Source organism: Diaphorina citri, unplaced genomic scaffold, assembly GCF_000475195.1.
Source record: "Diaphorina citri unplaced genomic scaffold, Diaci psyllid genome assembly version 1.1 scaffold37, whole genome shotgun sequence".
Taxonomy (NCBI): Eukaryota; Metazoa; Arthropoda; class Insecta; order Hemiptera; family Psyllidae; genus Diaphorina; species Diaphorina citri.
This window is the reverse complement of record NW_007377474.1, coordinates 329,873-347,605: the sequence shown is the minus strand read 5'-3', so window position 1 is coordinate 347,605 and position 17,733 is coordinate 329,873. Positions and strand designations below refer to the sequence as shown.

At 35.4% G+C, this 17,733-nt stretch overlaps 2 protein-coding genes across 5 annotated transcripts; one reads left to right on the top strand and one right to left on the bottom strand.

Annotated features, from left to right (window-relative positions):
• Positions 1–931: 931 nt before the first annotated feature.
• On the top strand, positions 932–2,171 carry LOC103512578 (pre-mRNA-splicing factor 38-like). The gene has a single exon (XM_008477356.3). It carries the CDS (start codon positions 1,074–1,076, stop codon positions 1,989–1,991), a length of 918 nt encoding a protein of 305 aa, XP_008475578.1. The 5' UTR covers positions 932–1,073; the 3' UTR covers positions 1,992–2,171.
• Positions 2,172–2,895: 724 nt separating this feature from the next.
• On the bottom strand, positions 2,896–16,857 carry LOC103512667 (cyclin-L1). 4 transcript variants are annotated; one of them, XM_026826069.1, is made up of 11 exons: positions 16,734–16,857; positions 15,753–15,985; positions 14,493–14,677; positions 8,097–8,217; positions 7,843–7,907; positions 7,388–7,592; positions 6,934–7,067; positions 6,538–6,663; positions 6,093–6,218; positions 3,602–3,649; positions 2,896–3,041 (listed from the first exon to the last, which is right to left on the bottom strand). In XM_026826069.1, the coding sequence occupies exons 2-11, from the start codon at positions 15,960–15,962 to the stop codon at positions 2,939–2,941; spliced, it is 1,323 nt and encodes a 440-aa protein (XP_026681870.1). In that variant the 5' UTR covers positions 15,963–15,985; positions 16,734–16,857; the 3' UTR covers positions 2,896–2,938. The 4 variants fall into 4 exon arrangements, with proteins under 4 accessions (XP_026681870.1, XP_026681876.1, XP_026681882.1 ...); XM_026826075.1 differs by having other exon boundaries at positions 15,753–15,995; positions 16,743–16,851; XM_026826081.1 differs by lacking the exon at positions 16,734–16,857 and adding an exon at positions 8,266–8,299 and having other exon boundaries at positions 8,097–8,183; positions 15,753–16,130.
• Between the last annotated feature and the right edge of the window lie 876 nt (positions 16,858–17,733).

Sequence of the window (17,733 nt, the reverse complement as noted above, 5' to 3'; positions counted from 1 at the left end):
CCGCGAACAAACCGCGGATACCGCGAACAAACCGCGAATACCGCGAACAAACCGCGGATACCGCGAACAAACCGCGAACAATCCGCGGATACCGCGTACAAACCGCGATTCTCTCAGCTTTGATAACTTGAGTTTTGAGTGTCATGTACTGGGTGGTCAGAAGCATGGGTGTGATGGATCTGAGGAAAAAAGAAACAGCCCATGTTCCACTATAAGTACAATACCACTGGTCTCACTACATACAGTCTACCCTTCACTCTACCACTATTTTCTCATCACACAACAACACTGCACTCAGCTTTCTCCATATAATCCATCAAGTTGAAAACTTCACTAGGTATTTAGACACTACTTTTTGGTTGAAAAGCAATAATTTGGAATGCAAGAAAAAACGGTCAACCATAAAGTAAATAGATAGTTCAAGAGAATCGACAAAGACTGCCAGCTGCAAGGGAATTGCAGTAGACCTGAGGTCCTGAGGATGAAATGGGTTTGGTACATACCTGGGATCTGGGATACATTTTCAAGGAAAAAGGCTCCAGAATTCTTGATAGACGTAGCTACCTACACCTACCAAAAACTTGTTAGATTTAGGTGTAAATAAATCACTGAAAAGTTGAAAACTTTATTGTTTAACTTTAAAAATTAAAGCTATAAACGCCCTTAAGTCCTTAACCAAACTTCACTATCACAAAACTCAAAATAAAATTTTAAATTTTTGAAAAAAAAAAATCCGTTAAAAAAAAAAAGAAAAAAGTTGACTCTGTGAACGCGGCTTTTTGTAAAGAAGTCTGTGCTGTCTGGGTTGGGTTCTGAGTTCTGAGTCCCGCGAAATTTTGAACTTTATACTTTTATTACTTTTCATTCAGCTTGGTGCTTGGTGTTTGCAGTTGACGTTTTTTATCCGATTTTTTTTTCTGGTTTTTATTACTTTCTATTTTTCCTAGGTACAGAATTTTAGTGTGGAAAACATTTTCTACTCTAGTTCCAAGTATGGATTTGTGTTTCTAAACCACTCTGAAGTTCCCATCTGTTGTTTTAGTTCCCATCAGTAAAACCTCCCGGATTGGATCATGGCTAACCGTACAGTAAAAGATGCCAAGTCTGTGCGGGGTACAAACCCTCAGTACCTTATTGAGAAGATTATACGTGCCCGTATCTACGATAGCAAATACTGGAAGGAAGAATGTTTTGCCCTCTCTGCAGAACTACTTGTAGACAAAGCCATGGAGTTGAGGTATATAGGTGGAGTGTTTGGTGGTAACATCAAGCCCACACCATTCTTATGTCTCATACTAAAGATGCTACAGATTCAACCAGAGAAAGACATTGTTGTAGAGTTTATCAAGAACGAGGAATTTAAATATGTCCGTGCTTTGGGAGCTTACTATATGAGACTCACTGGATCTTCTGTAGATTGTTACAAATATTTAGAACCTCTGTTTGCTGACAGTCGGAAGTTGAGGTTCCAGAACAGACAGGGTGCATTTGAAGTGATTCATATGGATGAGTATATTGACCAGTTGCTCCGAGAGGAACGGATGTGTGATGTTATTCTGCCCCGTATACAGAAGAGACATGTTCTAGAGGAAAATAATGAGATTGAGGTTAAAGTTTCTATTTTAGATGATGATATTGACGATGGTGGATCTTCCTCATCAGAAGATGAAAATGAAGAAGCTGGAGAAGTTTATGACAAGAACAGAATGGATGTTGACACCTATCATAGTTCAAAATATGATTCCCATCACAGAGATCCAGATAAAGAGAGAGACCGAAGATATCGTAGTGAGAAATCTACTAAGGAAAGAGTCAGAGAAAGAAGTAGGAGTAAGGAAAGAGATAGACGGCATAGATCTAAATCTCCAAGACACAAGGACAGGGATTATGACAGAGATAGGTATAAGGATTATGAGAGAGAGAAGTATAGAAGTGACAGAGATAGAGGAGACAGAAGAGATAGGGGTGATAGAGATAGAAGACATAGGTAAATTCATTGGAGAGACTTGTTCTACCTGGGATTCTGAGTGTTCTGACAGTTCTTCTAAAGCTGTGATGCTAAACTTTTTTCCCTCAGTGTTTGCTAGAATAAGTATCACAATATTTTGTTGCTTCTGCCTCTCATGTGTAAAAACCAAAACTGTAAATAAATGTGAAATTTTCCAATCTAGTTCATGTCTTCATTATTCTGATTTTGTTGCTTCTGCCTCTCATGTGTAAAAACCAAAACTGTAAATAAATGTGAAATTTTCCAATCTAGTTCATGTCTTCATTATTCTCTTCATATTCCGTACCCAACCAACTAGGTATTCAGGCAATCTTCAAGTGTCAGATAAAAAGCCAATAATATTGCACAATACACAAGTTGTCCAGTGCAACCAACCAAGTGGGTGTTTTCATTCTCTTGCAAAATCCAACTAGCAGATTATAATGCCAGTGGATTTTAGCTTCAAACCTAGGTGAAGATACAGGGTTTATACATGACCTGGAAAACTCATGGAATCTGTAAATCGGCCCAAAAGTCATGGAATATCATGAAAATTTAAAGAAAACCTGGAAAAGTCATGGAATTTGCCACCTGAAAATGTCAAAATTGAATATCAAGTTTTTCCAAAAAATGGCCTGTGGCACATTCCCCCTCATATTCCTTGACATTCTGTATATTGGATATTTTATTTAAATGAAGGGGTAATCTTACTGACTTTTGAGTACCCCCACCTCCTAATTTTTGAAATGCAATTTTCAACTTTAATTCCCCATCAGTGCTTAATGATTCAATTAAGGCTTGATTGAAGTTTGGTGAAATCGGCTATTAGTTTTATAAAAATAAATCAACTGGACTGCATCTCCTCCTAAGGAAGGTAGGTTTCATTGAACACAATAATTTTGATTTTGTGCAAAATTTGCAAAAAACTTACCCAAGAGGACTGATTTGGAATCAGACTATGGAATGCTTGTAGAACCTATGCCAATACGAGTAACTCCGCCTGTAGTCGTAGTCGTCACCATCTTTGTCTTTATCTTTGCTACGGCGTGGCTGTCTGCAACAGAAAGCAAATCAAAATCAAGCCATTAGAGAGCTTATTTTTAATCTCACAGATAGAGATAGGGAGAGACCAATTTTTTGACCTGGGTTAAAATAGGTCCAATGCAGGGACAATATTTAAAATTCAGCTAAACTATATTGGTTAACCAGGCCCTATATTTCTTTGTCTTTATCTTTGCTACGGCGTGGCTGTCTGCAACAGAAAGCAAATCAAAATCAAGCCATTAGAGAGCTTATTTTTAATCTCACGGATGGAGATAGGGAAAGACCAATTTTTTGACCTGGGTTAAAATAGGTCCAATGCAGGGACAATATTCATAATTCAGCTAAACTATATTAGTTAACCAGGCCCTGTATTCAATAATCTTTAACTGACAACATTTCTTTCCATTCAAAGTCACCCCACTCCCCAGATGGTCTCACCCATCTAGATGGCAACCACACAAAGAGTTCCTTATCTTTAGTGAACCATGGGAAACAAACACTAATACATTCAACATGCTATCGCCACTATGACTAATGACTAGCTAGGGAGGAATTTGGTTCTCAACTTACTTGGAGGATTTCCTGGAGTGACTTCTAGAGTGCGAGGAATAAGGAGATCTGTCGGGACTAGGTGGTGTGTAGTAGTCTTTACTGTCCTTGTGAGACTTGTGTGACTTCTTATAAAAAATGGCCTGTGGCACATTCCCCCTCATATTCCTTGACATTCTGTATATTGGATATTTTATTTAAATGAAGGGGTAATCTTACTGATTTTTCAGTACCCCCACCACCTAATTTCCTGGAAAAGTCATGGAATTTCATTCCGGGAAAAACGTATAAACCCTGAGGTAGGTTATCCAACCCAATACTCTCTAAAGGTGGTCCTCACCAATGTTAATGTTTAAATTCATAAATGTTCTGTTCACTGTTTATACCCATAATTCCACAAACATAGGCATTTATATTTAGCTTTGAAATAGCCTTTTACAGTTACAGCATGTCTCCCCCATATTTGTAGACACAATCGTCTTGGAAAAATGGAAAATGCATTTCTAAAGCTCTGCAAAGAGTCTACCTATTGGCAAATAGTATTGAAAACAACAGTATACTCTCTAAAGGTGGTCCTCACCAATGTTAATGTTTAAATTCATAAATGTTCTGTTCACTGTTTATACCCATAATTCCACAAACATGGGCATTTATATTTAGCTTTGACCTTTGAAATAGCCTTTACAGTTACAGCATGTCTCCCCCATATTTGTAGACACAATCGTCTTGGAAAAATGGAAAATTCATTTCTAAAGCTCTGCAAAGAGTCTACCTATTGGCAAATAGTATTGAAAACAACATAAAATAGACAATGCATGTTTGATTCTTTATAATTATTTCATTTCAACATTCTATACACAATAAAATTTCATTAGGTACCTAAACAGAAATTTACACTTTGAAATCCTTACTATTAATTTGTAATAAATATAAATTATATGTAGCTTCCAATGGCTAAATATGCAAATACATGTCTCCAGTAAATACAGCTTTGGGATACCCAAGTACATAAAACCATATTTTTCTCCTGCACCCCTTCCCAAGAAATAGGAAGAGGAAGATCCCAAAAATCAGATGACAATTAGTAACAAGTGCCTACAATAAAATTAACATTTACATAATTCAAGGTACCACCATATTTTTCTCCTGCACCCCTTCCCAAGAAATAGGAAGAGGAAGATCCCAAAAATCAGATGACAATTAGTAACAAGTGCCTACAACAAAATTAACATTTACATAATTCAAGGTACCTAGAGAAAAAAGTAGAATTAGAATCTTTCTTGATTAAAAGAACAAGATTTTTCAAAATTCAGAGACAGAGAGTTACACATTTTGAAGCAGCACATGAGCTACCAAAAATCCTCCTGATGTACGTACGAGTAGTTACTGGGGACACCAAATATTCTCAAGAACGTAGTGACGATTAGGGCACCAAATATCGTCCCAATGGATGGTTGACGTTGCCAGATGATATAGGACAGCCATATTGAATGAAACCATTTCAAACCCGTGTGATTCCTGGTTTATGCTTTTGGTTATGACAGTGAAGCTCATGCTTACCTGTTTAACACAAAAAAGAGAGATTGAAATTAAAAAGGACTCAGTCAGAGATAGAAAATTGCCAATTACCTAAAGATGTTGAAGTTGTTTGTTAAACTTAAAGAGAGATTGAAATTAAAAAGGACTCAGTCAGAGATAGAAAATTGCCAATTACCTAAAGATGTTGAAGTTGTTTGTTAAACTTTAAATGGACTTAGCTTTTTTGCAGATTTTTTGTTGAGCTTCAAAATGTTAAAATAATTAATTGGTGGATTTCACCAACACAAACAATATGGTTCGTCAGACTAATCGACCGTTAGTGATTATGCGCCATTTTTTCAAAATTCTGTTTCACCATTCAAATTCTCCTATTAATTAAGGCAACGAGAGAAATCCTTTTGATTTCTGCAGTTGGTATTTCTGTAATATTATAAACGGTGTTCTGATTGGTTGAAATTTATTTTACAAGCGCGGTTCTTTTTAAAACAAGCCAATACGAGTAACTCCGCCTGTAGTCGTAGTCGTCACCATCTTTGTCTTTATCTTTGCTACGGCGTGGCTGTCTGCAACAGAAAGCAAATCAAAATCAAGCCATTAGAGAGCTTATTTTTAATCTCACGGATGGAGATAGGGAAAGACCAATTTTTTGACCTGGGTTAAAATAGGTCCAATGCAGGGACAATATTCATAATTCAGCTAAACTATATTAGTTAACCAGGCCCTGTATTCAATAATCTGAAACTGACAACATTTCTTTCCATTCAAAGTCACCCCACTCCCCAGATGGTCTCACCCATCTAGATGGCAACCACACAAAGAGTTCCTTATCTTTAGTGAACCATGGGAAACAAACACTAATACATTCAACATGCTATCGCCACTATGACTAATGACTAGCTAGGGAGGAATTTGGTTCTCAACTTACTTGGAGGATTTCCTGGAGTGACTTCTAGAGTGCGAGGAATAAGGAGATCTGTCGGGACTAGGTGGTGTGTAGTAGTCTTTACTGTCCTTGTGAGACTTGTGTGACTTCTTATACTTGCGGTCCGGGGTTCGAGACCGACTGCGAGGAGATTTAGAACGGGACCGCGCCCTGGAACTACACATAAACAAAGAGAATTTTTTTTCATTATTTACGCATTTAAACATTTTTACTATGGAAATTGAATTAAACAAGGTTTTAAAAACGATTCCACAGGTTCGATTCCTACAAAAAACCAGCTTAATCCTAAACAGATGGGGTTCGTCGTTCTCGGAACGGCTGGCCTCTTCGATTTCGGGACGATAGTCAACTTTAAAAATGACACCTCAGATACTGACTTGAGGACAAACACGTTTGTATATTTATGTTATTAATCTAATAAGTAAATGAATTGAATTGATCCCCAATGCTCTGATGAATAGAAAAGCACACTTACCTGTACTTTTTACTTTTCTTGTGTTTGGGAGGTTGCGGGCTTCGACTTCTGCTACGACTTTTACTCGTCACTGGGGATCTGGTCCTTGATCTAGACCGGGACTTCCGTTTGTGATTATTATGACGGCTGAAACCAGAAGAGAGAATATAGGTTAGAAAGTTCTCCGAACAAAAAGTAACTGAAGAAAAGATGGATTAAAAGTTCCAATAGGTAATACTGACTGACAGAGCTTTAGAAATACATTAGAGGAAAATTATTTAGGGTCACATACATATAAAATATTATAAAAAATTTCGTGGAAAAGTATTGGGATGCACGTGAGAGAATGACCTAATGGCCAAGTTCCCGACATCGAAAAATGACAACAACGAAAATATTTCCGATGTTTTGACTTACCTAGGGGACTTAATATTAGGTGAGGCATTACTGGTGGGGGTGTTGTCCCCAGAGACGAGGACTTTCCGATCTTTGGACAGTTGGTACTCTTTCTTGATCACCTCAATTTGACGCTCCAACTCGTCAGTGTTAGCCTGAGGAATAAAGAAGAGGAAAAACGTTAATAATTACCTAAGTTTTTCGTTATAAATGGGTGACAAGCAATTTTGACGAAATATTTTCACATCAAATTCATCGGAATCGGAATAAGTCTTGAATTGCAGTTGGTAGAAAAAAAAAGCTGATATTGTCTGAACACAATATAACATCCTCCAAATGAATATTTAATCATATAGGTATCAACATATGTCATTGATGCTACTTAAATAGCCCCAGAGGCAGAACATCTTTAACTGGCATAAATGAAGAAAAAGGGCCCGTCTTAAAAAAAAAAAACCAGAATGGGTAAAATTACCTTAGGTCTTGTGTAGAGGCGAAGGATTCGCTTACACACATCTTGAATGTCTGACTCGAGCACATGGAACAGACTGTACCAAGCTGGATTCCGGGGCAGTGGTATACGGAGCTTGCGAGCGGTGAGGTAAATGCACGCGGAGGCTATCGTTTCCGGATCGTAGCGTACGAACACATCCGTGCGTAGCGAGTCGTTCATGTAATTCCTGCAACAGTAGACACACGGTTAGAAAAGCAAACAATCAAGGTGTACTTTGACATCATTATAATAAGTCGCTACATAGCCACCTGACTTCTGTAAGCTTAAATGAATGAGGGGGCAAACGAAAAGAGCAAAAAGAAAAAAAAATATATATATAATAGAGCAGGGCTTTCCAACTAGCGGCCCGCGGGCCACATATGTGGCCCGCCAGCCCATTTTGTAATATGAGGGGGAAATAAACGAGTTTTACTTACCACGCTAGTTGCATTAGTTTTTGGTTTTTTTCACAGCCCAACACTTGTAGATACGTGACAATAATCTGAAAACAAAAGAGAACATTCCAATGTTACTTAGGACACTTAGTTACAAAGACAATTCCTCAGCTAGAGTATCTTCCTCTTACTGAGGACTAAAATAATTTTTGGACTTAGCCCATCACCAACTCTTTAAAAAATATCTATTGATAAGTATGTGGTCCTAAAAACAGAGACTTTTAATCAATTCTTACCTTATGAGGATGTTTAACGTGAACACAAAATCCCAATTCCTTGAGTACCCTTCTCTCAGCTTTGATAACTTGAGTTTTGAGTGTCATGTACTGGGTGGTCAGAAGCATGGGTGTGATGGATCTGAGGAAAAAAGAAACGAGCTTTGATAACTTGAGTTTTGAGTGTCATGTACTGGGTGGTCAGAAGCATGGGTGTGATGGATCTGAGGAAAAAAGAAACGGGGAAACGCACAATGAGGAACAGGGGACTGAGACACACAGTATAGGCAATGAAGTTACAAACAGTTCAAAACAAATGGAAATTTGACATTATATGCCGTAAAAATCAGCAGATTGCTTTAAAGTTATAGAAAAGAAACAGGGAAATGCACAATGAGGAACAGGGGACTGAGACACACAGTATAGGCAATGAAGTTACAAAAAGTTCAAAACAAATGGAAAATTGACATTATATGCTGTAAAAATCAGCAGATTGCTTTAAAGTTATACTATTAGATTTCCAATTTCATGGTGATACCAGTAGACCAACTAACAACAGTAAAAAAAGGACAATCCCAATTTCCCATTTTTGTCGCACTGCAATTTAAGAACTCCCCAATGTCTTTATCCTCACAAGACTGAGTGAACCGAAAATTTCAAGGAATGTAGATACTTGGACTCAATTTTTGCCATTGAATAACTGAGACCTAGAAAAAGTTAGACACTGTGGATCTATCTGCAATTTAAGAACTCCCCAATGTCTTTATCCTCACAAGACTGAGTGAACCCAAAATTTCAAGGAATGTAGACACTTGGACTCAATTCTTGCCATTGAAAAACTGAGACCTAGAAAAAGTTAGACACTGTGAATCTACCCACACAATAAAGATAAGCTGGCATTCAATTTAACAATACCTAATGTCATCTAGTTATCAACATATCAATAACTCATTCAAACAAAATTTCCGTAAAGATAACATCATACAGGAGCATTTGTACCACAAAATAATGTGATAAGCTGTTAAAGTTAAAATGAATGACCAAGTTAATCTAAAAATACATGAAAAATAAACAAAGAAATATTCAATTTAACAATACCTAATGTCATCTAGTTATCAACATATCAATAACTCATTCAAACAAAATTTCCGTAAAGATAACATCATACATGAGCATTTGTACCACAAAATAATGTGATAAGCTGTTCTCACCAATAAAACAGATTTAAAGTTAAAATGAATGAACAAGTTAATCTAAAAATACATGAAAAATAAACTAAGAAATATGTTCATACCAACTCATAAGCAAAAGTACCAAAAAAGAGAACTAGTATTTATAGTATGATTTGTAAAAGACATCTTTCATGTTACAGTCACATGTCACTTCTGAGAATCCTTTGAAACTGTTCAAGCATAGTTTCCAAGCATTCTCCAAAGGCAGTAAATGTAATCACATGGCTATGAATAGTAAGTCTTTCAAAACTGAAAAACTTCAAAAGACATTAGTAGCAAGGCTGGGTGAAGATGTCTCTTTAAGGGCTATGAAATATAATTACTAGTTCTCTGAGATAAAAATAACATGAAAATTACAGACAGAAATTTTTTGTAAGAGATAATAACCACTATTTTATGTCTAGAATAGAATCCAAGCTGACCGAGAGACCTAAGTCATAAGGGTAACAATATGACAGAAAGTGGGAATTTTTCCCCCAGTGAAAGTTGCAGAAACAATTTGTTGGGTGATAAATTTGTGGCTTCAGATATACCAAAGTGTCCACTTGATTAACATCAGCCAACTAAATTCATCTTACAGAATAGTATTCATAAAAAAAAATCGAAGATATTCAAAATTTGTTCAAATTCAACTTGAATCATGTAACACTTTGCAGTTCAATAGTATCTGGTAATGCTCCAATTCACAGTTCACTTGCAGAGCATGGTAACTTCCATCAAGTGATGCAGACCATCTTTCCATCCATGGACTTAGTACACTTCCAAACTTAAAGCTGAAGTTGATTCAATCAAGGGACTAAAATCATAATTATTTCCTGTAACAAAGAACTGTCTGATACTTGAAATCACATATCCACTACACAAAATTACTTGAATTTAATTTCTTAAAAATCCGTTCTACTTTTAATTACTTTGAGACCTTCTTCTTCGTAGAATGAATCATTTGTCCAACACTGCTATGTTCCTCTTGATTTTTTTTCCAACTTTTCTCAATAGACTTCTATTATTTTTTTTCTTTGTTTTTAATTTATAGTAAATTCTTGAATACTATTGAATATATTATGATGTTTCTAAAACGTTTTTTTTTCCTTCTTACCTCCCTTTCATTAAAATCAAAAAGTAAAATCTAAACTCTATACATACCAGTGGATGAAGACGTTTCTCTTTACTAATTAATTGTTTTAAGTACATATGTTTATTGATTGAGCCATCCCTCAGAATTCATAAATAATAAAAAAAAGACCAGTGACACATGAAACTGAGTAACTTAAAAAAGAGGATTTTAAAGTTTTGGAGTTTTTCAAATAAACTTGAACCATAAGGATGAGCTGTTTATTCAAGGGAAATGTCAATTTTTATCGTTGGTTCAGATTTTAATTTTGAAGTTTGCATGTCTGATTCTATTCACATTTCATCATTGTTCATACAAATACGTATATTTGAATATTTAATGTCAAAATGGAAGACCAAATAGTAACTTACCAAATCCAGAGTACTTATCAGGGATCAATGCTGTCCCAATGTTTTACCAACAGGATCAGTGAAAGACTGATTTGACAATGGATAATCACATGGCTATGAATAGTAAGTCTTTCAAAACTGAAAAACTTCAAAAGACATTAGTAGCAAGGCTGGGTGAAGATGTCTCTTTAGGGGCTAGGAAATATAATTACTAGTTCTCTGAGATAAAATAACATGAAAATTACAGACAGAAATTTTTTGTAAGAAATAATAACCACTATTTTATGTCTAGAATAGAATCCAGTCGACTGAGAGACCAAAGTCATAAGGGTAACAATATGACAGAAAGTGGGAATTTTTCCCCCAGTGAAAATTGCAGAAACAATTTGTTGGGTGATAAATTTGTGGCTTCAGATATACCAATGTGTACACTTGATTAACATCAGCCAACTAAATTCATCTTACAGAATAGTATTCATAAAAAAAATTGAAGATATTCAAAATTTGTTCAAATTCAACTTGAATCATGTAACACTTTGCAGTTCAATGGTATCTGGTAATGCTCCAATTCACAGTTCACTTGCAGAGCATGGTAACTTCCATCAAGTGATGCAGACCATCTTTCCATCCATGGACTTAGTACACTTCCAAACATAAAGCTGAAGTTGTTTCAATCAAGGAACTAAAATCATAATTATTCCCTGTAACAAAGAACTGTCTGATACTTGAAAGCACATATCCACTACACAAAATTACTTGAATTTAATTTCTTAAAAATCCGTTCTACTTTTAATTACTTTGTGACCTTCTTATTCGTAGAATGAGTCATTTGTTCAACACTGCTATGTTCCTCTTGATTTTTTTCCAACTTTTCTCAATAAACTTCTATTATTTTTTTTTCTTTCTGTTTTTAATTTATAGTAAATTCTTGAATACTGTTGAATATATTATGATGTTTCTAAAACGTTTTTTTTTTCCTTCTTACCTCCCTTTCTTCTTCTAAAATCAAAAAGTAAAATCTAAACTCTATACATACCAGTGGATGAAGACGTTTCTCTTTACTAATTCATTGTTTCAAGTACATATGTTTATTGATTGAGCCATCCCTCAGAATTCATAAATAATGATCATAAATAAAATGAAAATTATTTATTTAAACTGGTTATATTTCAATGTATACAAATACAAGGAATTACAAAGGGTGAGATTATTGCCCAGGGCAATCTCTATCATTCAACCCTATAAATTTGCTTGACAAGAATTCTGATCTTTCTGACAAAAATACCTCTTGAATAAAATAAAAGTTACCCAATGTATCTTTGATGATTCAATAATTTGTGCAAAGACCAATCACTCATGTTCCAAATTTGTTTCTATTGAAGTAATTGCCCAGGGCAATCTCTATCATTCAACCCTATAAATTTGCTTGACAAGAATTCTGATCTTTCTGACAAAAATACCTCTTGAATAAAATCAAGTTACCCAATGTATCTTTGATGATTCAATAATTTGTGCAAAGACCAATCAATCATGTTCCACATTTGTTTCTATTGAAGTAAACAAAAATACCCTCTTGAATAAAATCAAGTTACCCAATGTATCTTTGATGATTCAATAATTTGTGCAAAGACCAATCAATCATGTTCCAAATTTGTTTCTATTGAAGTAAAGTAGTATGCCAAATAGCTACATATATTGTCATTGCATTCAAAGACTTTGAAGTAACTTACACACAAGTAGATTCATCCAACAATCAACTTTAGTTCCAAGGGATGTCTCTCACAAACATTGGATTGGGGGTATTTTCTAGCTAATTTAAAAGAAACGTGTTAACTCTTAGTGAAGGATGGAGAATGGAGACCACGGACAAAAGACAAACTTTGTTGCTTTGTCTGGCATGAGAATCTTTAGCTTGACACTTCCATCATCGTGATCAGTTCACACTGCACCCACAGCCCAGCATGTAGTGGAGTGCCTTATGACATGTGGCTGTGGAAAGCATCTGTGAAAACCCAATATGAATACAACATTTAAACATTTGTTATACAGTGGTTAGTTGACACATTGTTTACTGACACAATGATTTGTATTTTTCAACTGATTTTAAAATAAATTATTATTTGATATTAACTCCAAAGGAATTAATATTTTATATGATGCACACAGTATCAGAAATGTCAATGACAATTCTGGAGTAGAGTACTACAGAATCACAACAAAGGACAGATCAATTCCAACAATACTTTCTGCTTGGGTTTTACAAGGACAAATGAAATATAATTATGATGCACACAGTATCAGAAATGTCAATGACAATTCTGGAGTAGAGTACTACAGAATCACAACAAAGGACAGATCAATTCCAACAACACTTTCTGCTTGGGTTTTACAAGGACAAATGAAATATAAAAGAAGTCAGTGAACAATGTTCTTACACATAAAATTGGACTTTGCTTATAAGAGATATAGGTATGAACATGTATTTTATCATCAAATTATGACACAATTGTTAACCAGTAGGTAGTAAAATAACTTATTGTAAAACAAGGAAAAATACACTGCACTGCCTCATATATGAAGTGAATAAATGAAAAAATATTATTACTACATAACATTATGATAGCACTTGACCCAAAGTAAAATGTTCAATTTTTCTCATAACCTATGTATCATGCTTAAAAGTAGATACTTAATTATGATAATAAACAGGTTGAACAACCTTTATGCATTAAGTTTAACAAGTTTGAATTTTCATAAATTAAAAAATAACTTTAGACAACAAACAAAAATCAGTTGTTTCTTCAAGTAAATTCCTTACCTAAATGATTATTACAACAATACTGGTTTCAAGTATTAATTGAAATATAGGCAGCAGCTCTTGTTGAAAACAAAGTGTAAGTGTAAGTGCAGATATAGGTATGAACATGTATTTTATCATCAAATTATGACACAATTGTTAACCAGTAGGTAGTAAAATAACTTATTGTAAAACAAGGGAAAATACACTGCACTGCCTAATATATGAAGTGAATAAATGAAAAAATATTATTACTACATAATTATGATAGCACTTGACCCAAAGTAAAATGTTCAATTTTTCTCATAACCTAAGTATCATGCTTAAAAGGAGATATTTAATTATGATAATTAACAGGTTGAACAACCTTTATGCATTAAGTTTAACAAGTTTGAATTTTCATAAATTAAAAAATAACTTTAGAGACAACAAACAAAAATCAGTTGTTTCTTCAAGTAAATTCCTTACCTAAATGATTATTACAACAATACTGGTTTCAGGTATTAATTGAAATATAGGCAGCAGCTCTTGTTGAAAACAAAGTGTAAGTGTCTGACATAAATTTTAGTTGAATTATGATCCACAGAATCCATAGAACAGCAGCATTTTGTGTACTTATGTTTCTCATAATTTTAAAGTTATACAAATTATGACCCGTTTCTCATAATTTTAAAGTTATATAAATTATGACCCAGTGAACTCGGTTGTTTAAGTTCAAGATGTTACAAAACTAGAACAGCAGCATTTTGTGTACTTATGTTTCTCATAATTTTAAAGTTATACAAATTATGACCCGTTTCTCATAATTTTAAAGTTATACAAATTATGACCCAGTGAACTCGGTTGTTAAAGTTCAAGATGTTACAAAAAGCTAAATAAATGGTATTCAATTAATAACTACAGAAAAACAGATGTAGAAGTACTTACTTTTGATTCATGACTTGACGAATATGATGGAACACATTGATTACATCTCGGATACGTCTTGGAGCCTCCTCAATCTTAGAGGCCAGACAAACACAACCCATGGCTGTTGTTTCCATGGGATGTCTGACAAAGGATTTGGAATAGTAAAACCGTTGAAACAAGACTTGTCCTGTTGCCATTGCTACCTGAAAATACATCAGCGATAGTATTGGATTATCTTGATCAACAACAATATTAACACACAAGTTCAAATTAACAGAGCACTCACTATTTAATAACAAAGTTCAACAAAATTGAAAATACCATAATGGAAATCAAAAATGCTTGAAAAACTGGAGAAGATCATCCACATACTTGAAGCTTAAAGCTCGAAAGGAACAAGAAGCAATGGTCATAAGAAGAAAGAAGATCTATGAAAGAATTAATTGCCATAGACCTGAGCTGTTCCCTCCTCAGTTGACACAAACTTCAGCTATTCTGCTAAAGTTTTAGACGAGGAGGGTTCAGCTCAAAGTTAATTGAGCTCGAGATTGAACTGATCTGAACAATAAAATATAAAAATCCTACCTCCTAACAGGCTAACCAATTGTTGGGCTAGAGGAAACAGGCCTTTTCAGTATCCTGTTGAAAGTATAAGCATGTTAGGACCTTGGCAGTTATTTTAGAAGTGTTCTTTTGCTAAAAATATATGTAGGAAAATGTGCCCTGTTTTGACAAAAATAGAGACATAAATCTACACGCAGTAGCAAAGTCACTCTCATGTTACAGTCACATGTCACTTCTGAGAATCCTTTGAAACTGTTCAAGCATAGTTTCCAAGCATTCTCCAAAGGCAGTAAATGTTACTGAAAAGTGAGATTCTACACCCCTGCCCAAGTGAGGCAATGACGCACAAACTCTGATTTGGCGTAGGGATTCCCGTAGTTACATAGACGAGGGGATTTCCTAGAACAAGGTGATGTAATATGACCTTCATACTGATGGTCTCAAGCAAAAAGAGCAAATGACTGTGTTAAGTTACCACATCATTTTCCACTTGCCAAGAACATCTCAGAATGGCCTAACTCAGCCCTGTTCATAACCACGGCCTTACTGAAAAGTGAGATTCTACACCCCTGCCCTAGTGAGGCAATGACGCACAAACTCTGATTTGGCGTAGGGATTCCCGTAGTTACATAGACGAGGGAATTTCCTAGAACAAGGTGATGTAATATGACCTTCATACTGATGGTCTCAAGCAAAGAGCAAATGGGTACTTACTTGTGGTAACTTTAGGAGAATTCCTGCGGTTTGAATTAATTCACATCCTATAATTCTTAGATCTGTTTCTACTTCTGGATCCAACCCATCCAGCATAGAAGGCGTAGGATTTAGTTTCTCCTCAGGAAGCAGACAATTGGACAGGGACAAAGCTATTTTTCCGTAGGGTTTGGGAGGTGCTTTCAAAGACTCTGGCTTGTGAGAACCCATCTCGAAGACACAAAGCCAAGCAGATCACGTATAATTGTCAACTCATTCACCAGTGAACACAAAGTAGATCAAGGATAATATAATAAAATATTTATTAATATTAAATTCACACAGTTTTCGAGCACAAAGTACAACCTCGAACCCTCTCAAAGTCTCAAAAAATTATTCAAACAAAATGGCTTCCAGAATATCCAGAACGTTTTTGATTGTTTGGAAAACGTTTTCGAATGGGACGACTCCGCATGCGCGAGTACAAAAAAATAGACCTCTTCAGTCTGACGTCACAAAACGAGATGGCGATGGTGCGTAGAGTAAACAAAAGATTTCCTCTATTGTTTTGATTTTTTATATGCATTTTTGTGTGTAGTTTGTCCCGATTAATTTCAAGTTTTTCTTTTCTAAGGAAAGGAAAATGTTTCAACTCCATATGTGTGAGGTAAGAGCTCCAGGGCTGAAAGCAACTACGATTTGCGCCTCACATTTCTTAACATTTTTCCAACAAAGCAGCAATCGGCAACTATTAAAGCAATTTTACAACATTAAAGGTATTTGAATCTCTCACTTCGCAATATTTTAGAGTCACAGCAACTATTACAGTGGTTATGCAATGTTTATAAGGATTTTTCTCTTCGACATTACGTCATAATTGTATAATAAATAGGTATGGTCTTAGGAGTCCTTTAGACTTTGAACTGTCTCTCACATGAAGAAAGAAACATCGGACATGGCTGCAGACATGAGAACCCATCTCGAAGACACAAAGCCAAGCAGATCACGTATAATTGTCAACTCATTCACCAGTGAACACAAAGTAGATCAAGGATATAATAAAATATTTAAGTATTAATATTAAATTCACACAGTTTTCGAGCACAAAGTACAACCTCGAAGCCTGGAACCCTCTCAAAAAATTATTCAAACAAAATGGCTTCCAGAACGTTTTTGATTGTTTGGAAAACGTTTTCGAATGGGACGACTCCGCATGCGCGAGTACAAAAAAATAAAGCTGTCTGTGCTAACGTTCAAAGAGGTTGAGAAAGCCGAACAGTGAAAAAGTGAAGCCTAAAAATGGTGATCCTTGCGCTCGTAGGCGACCTACTATTGGGAGTCCTACATGTTGAAACTTAATTTTAATGTGATTTTTTATGATTTCATGTCCCTGAGCTTACGAAAAAGTCAACAGTAACTTCAACATTGAAATGAGACAAAAGATTTGGCGTGACCCTGTAAAGTTGTAAACGCGACCTTAAATTGGTCTGAGCTCTAAACGGAAGTTCAAAATATTTCCGCTAGAGTGCAGAAGTTTACGGACAGCTGCTGCTCCACTTCTTCTCCTGCAAATCTGCACCTTTTGGAGCAGCTGTCACTGGATTTCGTGGATTAGAGGATTAGGAGTTCACTTCACTCTTCTCTGGATTTGTCTCGGTTGATCTCTCCACTTTTATCCAAATCGGACGTTGTACCTACCTTCAATGCAGTGAAAAAGTGAAGCCTAAAAATGGTGATCATTGCGCTCGTAGGCGACCTACCATTGGGAGTCCTGGGACTACAATACATGTTGAAACTTAATTTCAATGCGATTTTTTAAGATTTCATGTTCCTGAGCTTACGAAAAAAGTAACTTCAACATTGAAATGAAACAAAAGATTTGGCGTGACCCTGTAAGCTGTAAAGTTGTAAACGCGACCTTAAATTAGTCTGAGCTCTAAACGGAAGTTCAAAATATTTCCGCTAGAGTGCAGAAGTTTACGGACAGCTGCTGCAGTGTTTT

What these genes read in the sequence shown, in the direction of transcription:
- LOC103512578 (XM_008477356.3), top strand. Translation starts at nt 1,074, where the DNA reads ATGGCTAACCGTACAGTAAAAGATGCCAAGTCTGTGCGGGGTACAAAC.
- LOC103512667 (XM_026826069.1), bottom strand. Translation starts at nt 15,962, where the DNA reads ATGGGTTCTCACAAGCCAGAGTCTTTGAAAGCACCTCCCAAACCCTAC. An exon ending in TTCTCCTAAAGTTACCACAA is followed by an intron (nt 14,678 to 15,752) that starts GTAAGTACCCAT and finishes ATGTATTTTCAG; the next exon opens with GTAGCAATGGCAACAGGACA. An exon ending in AAACTAATGCAACTAGCGTG is followed by an intron (nt 7,593 to 7,842) that starts GTAAGTAAAACT and finishes CTACTGTTGCAG; the next exon opens with GAATTACATGAACGACTCGC.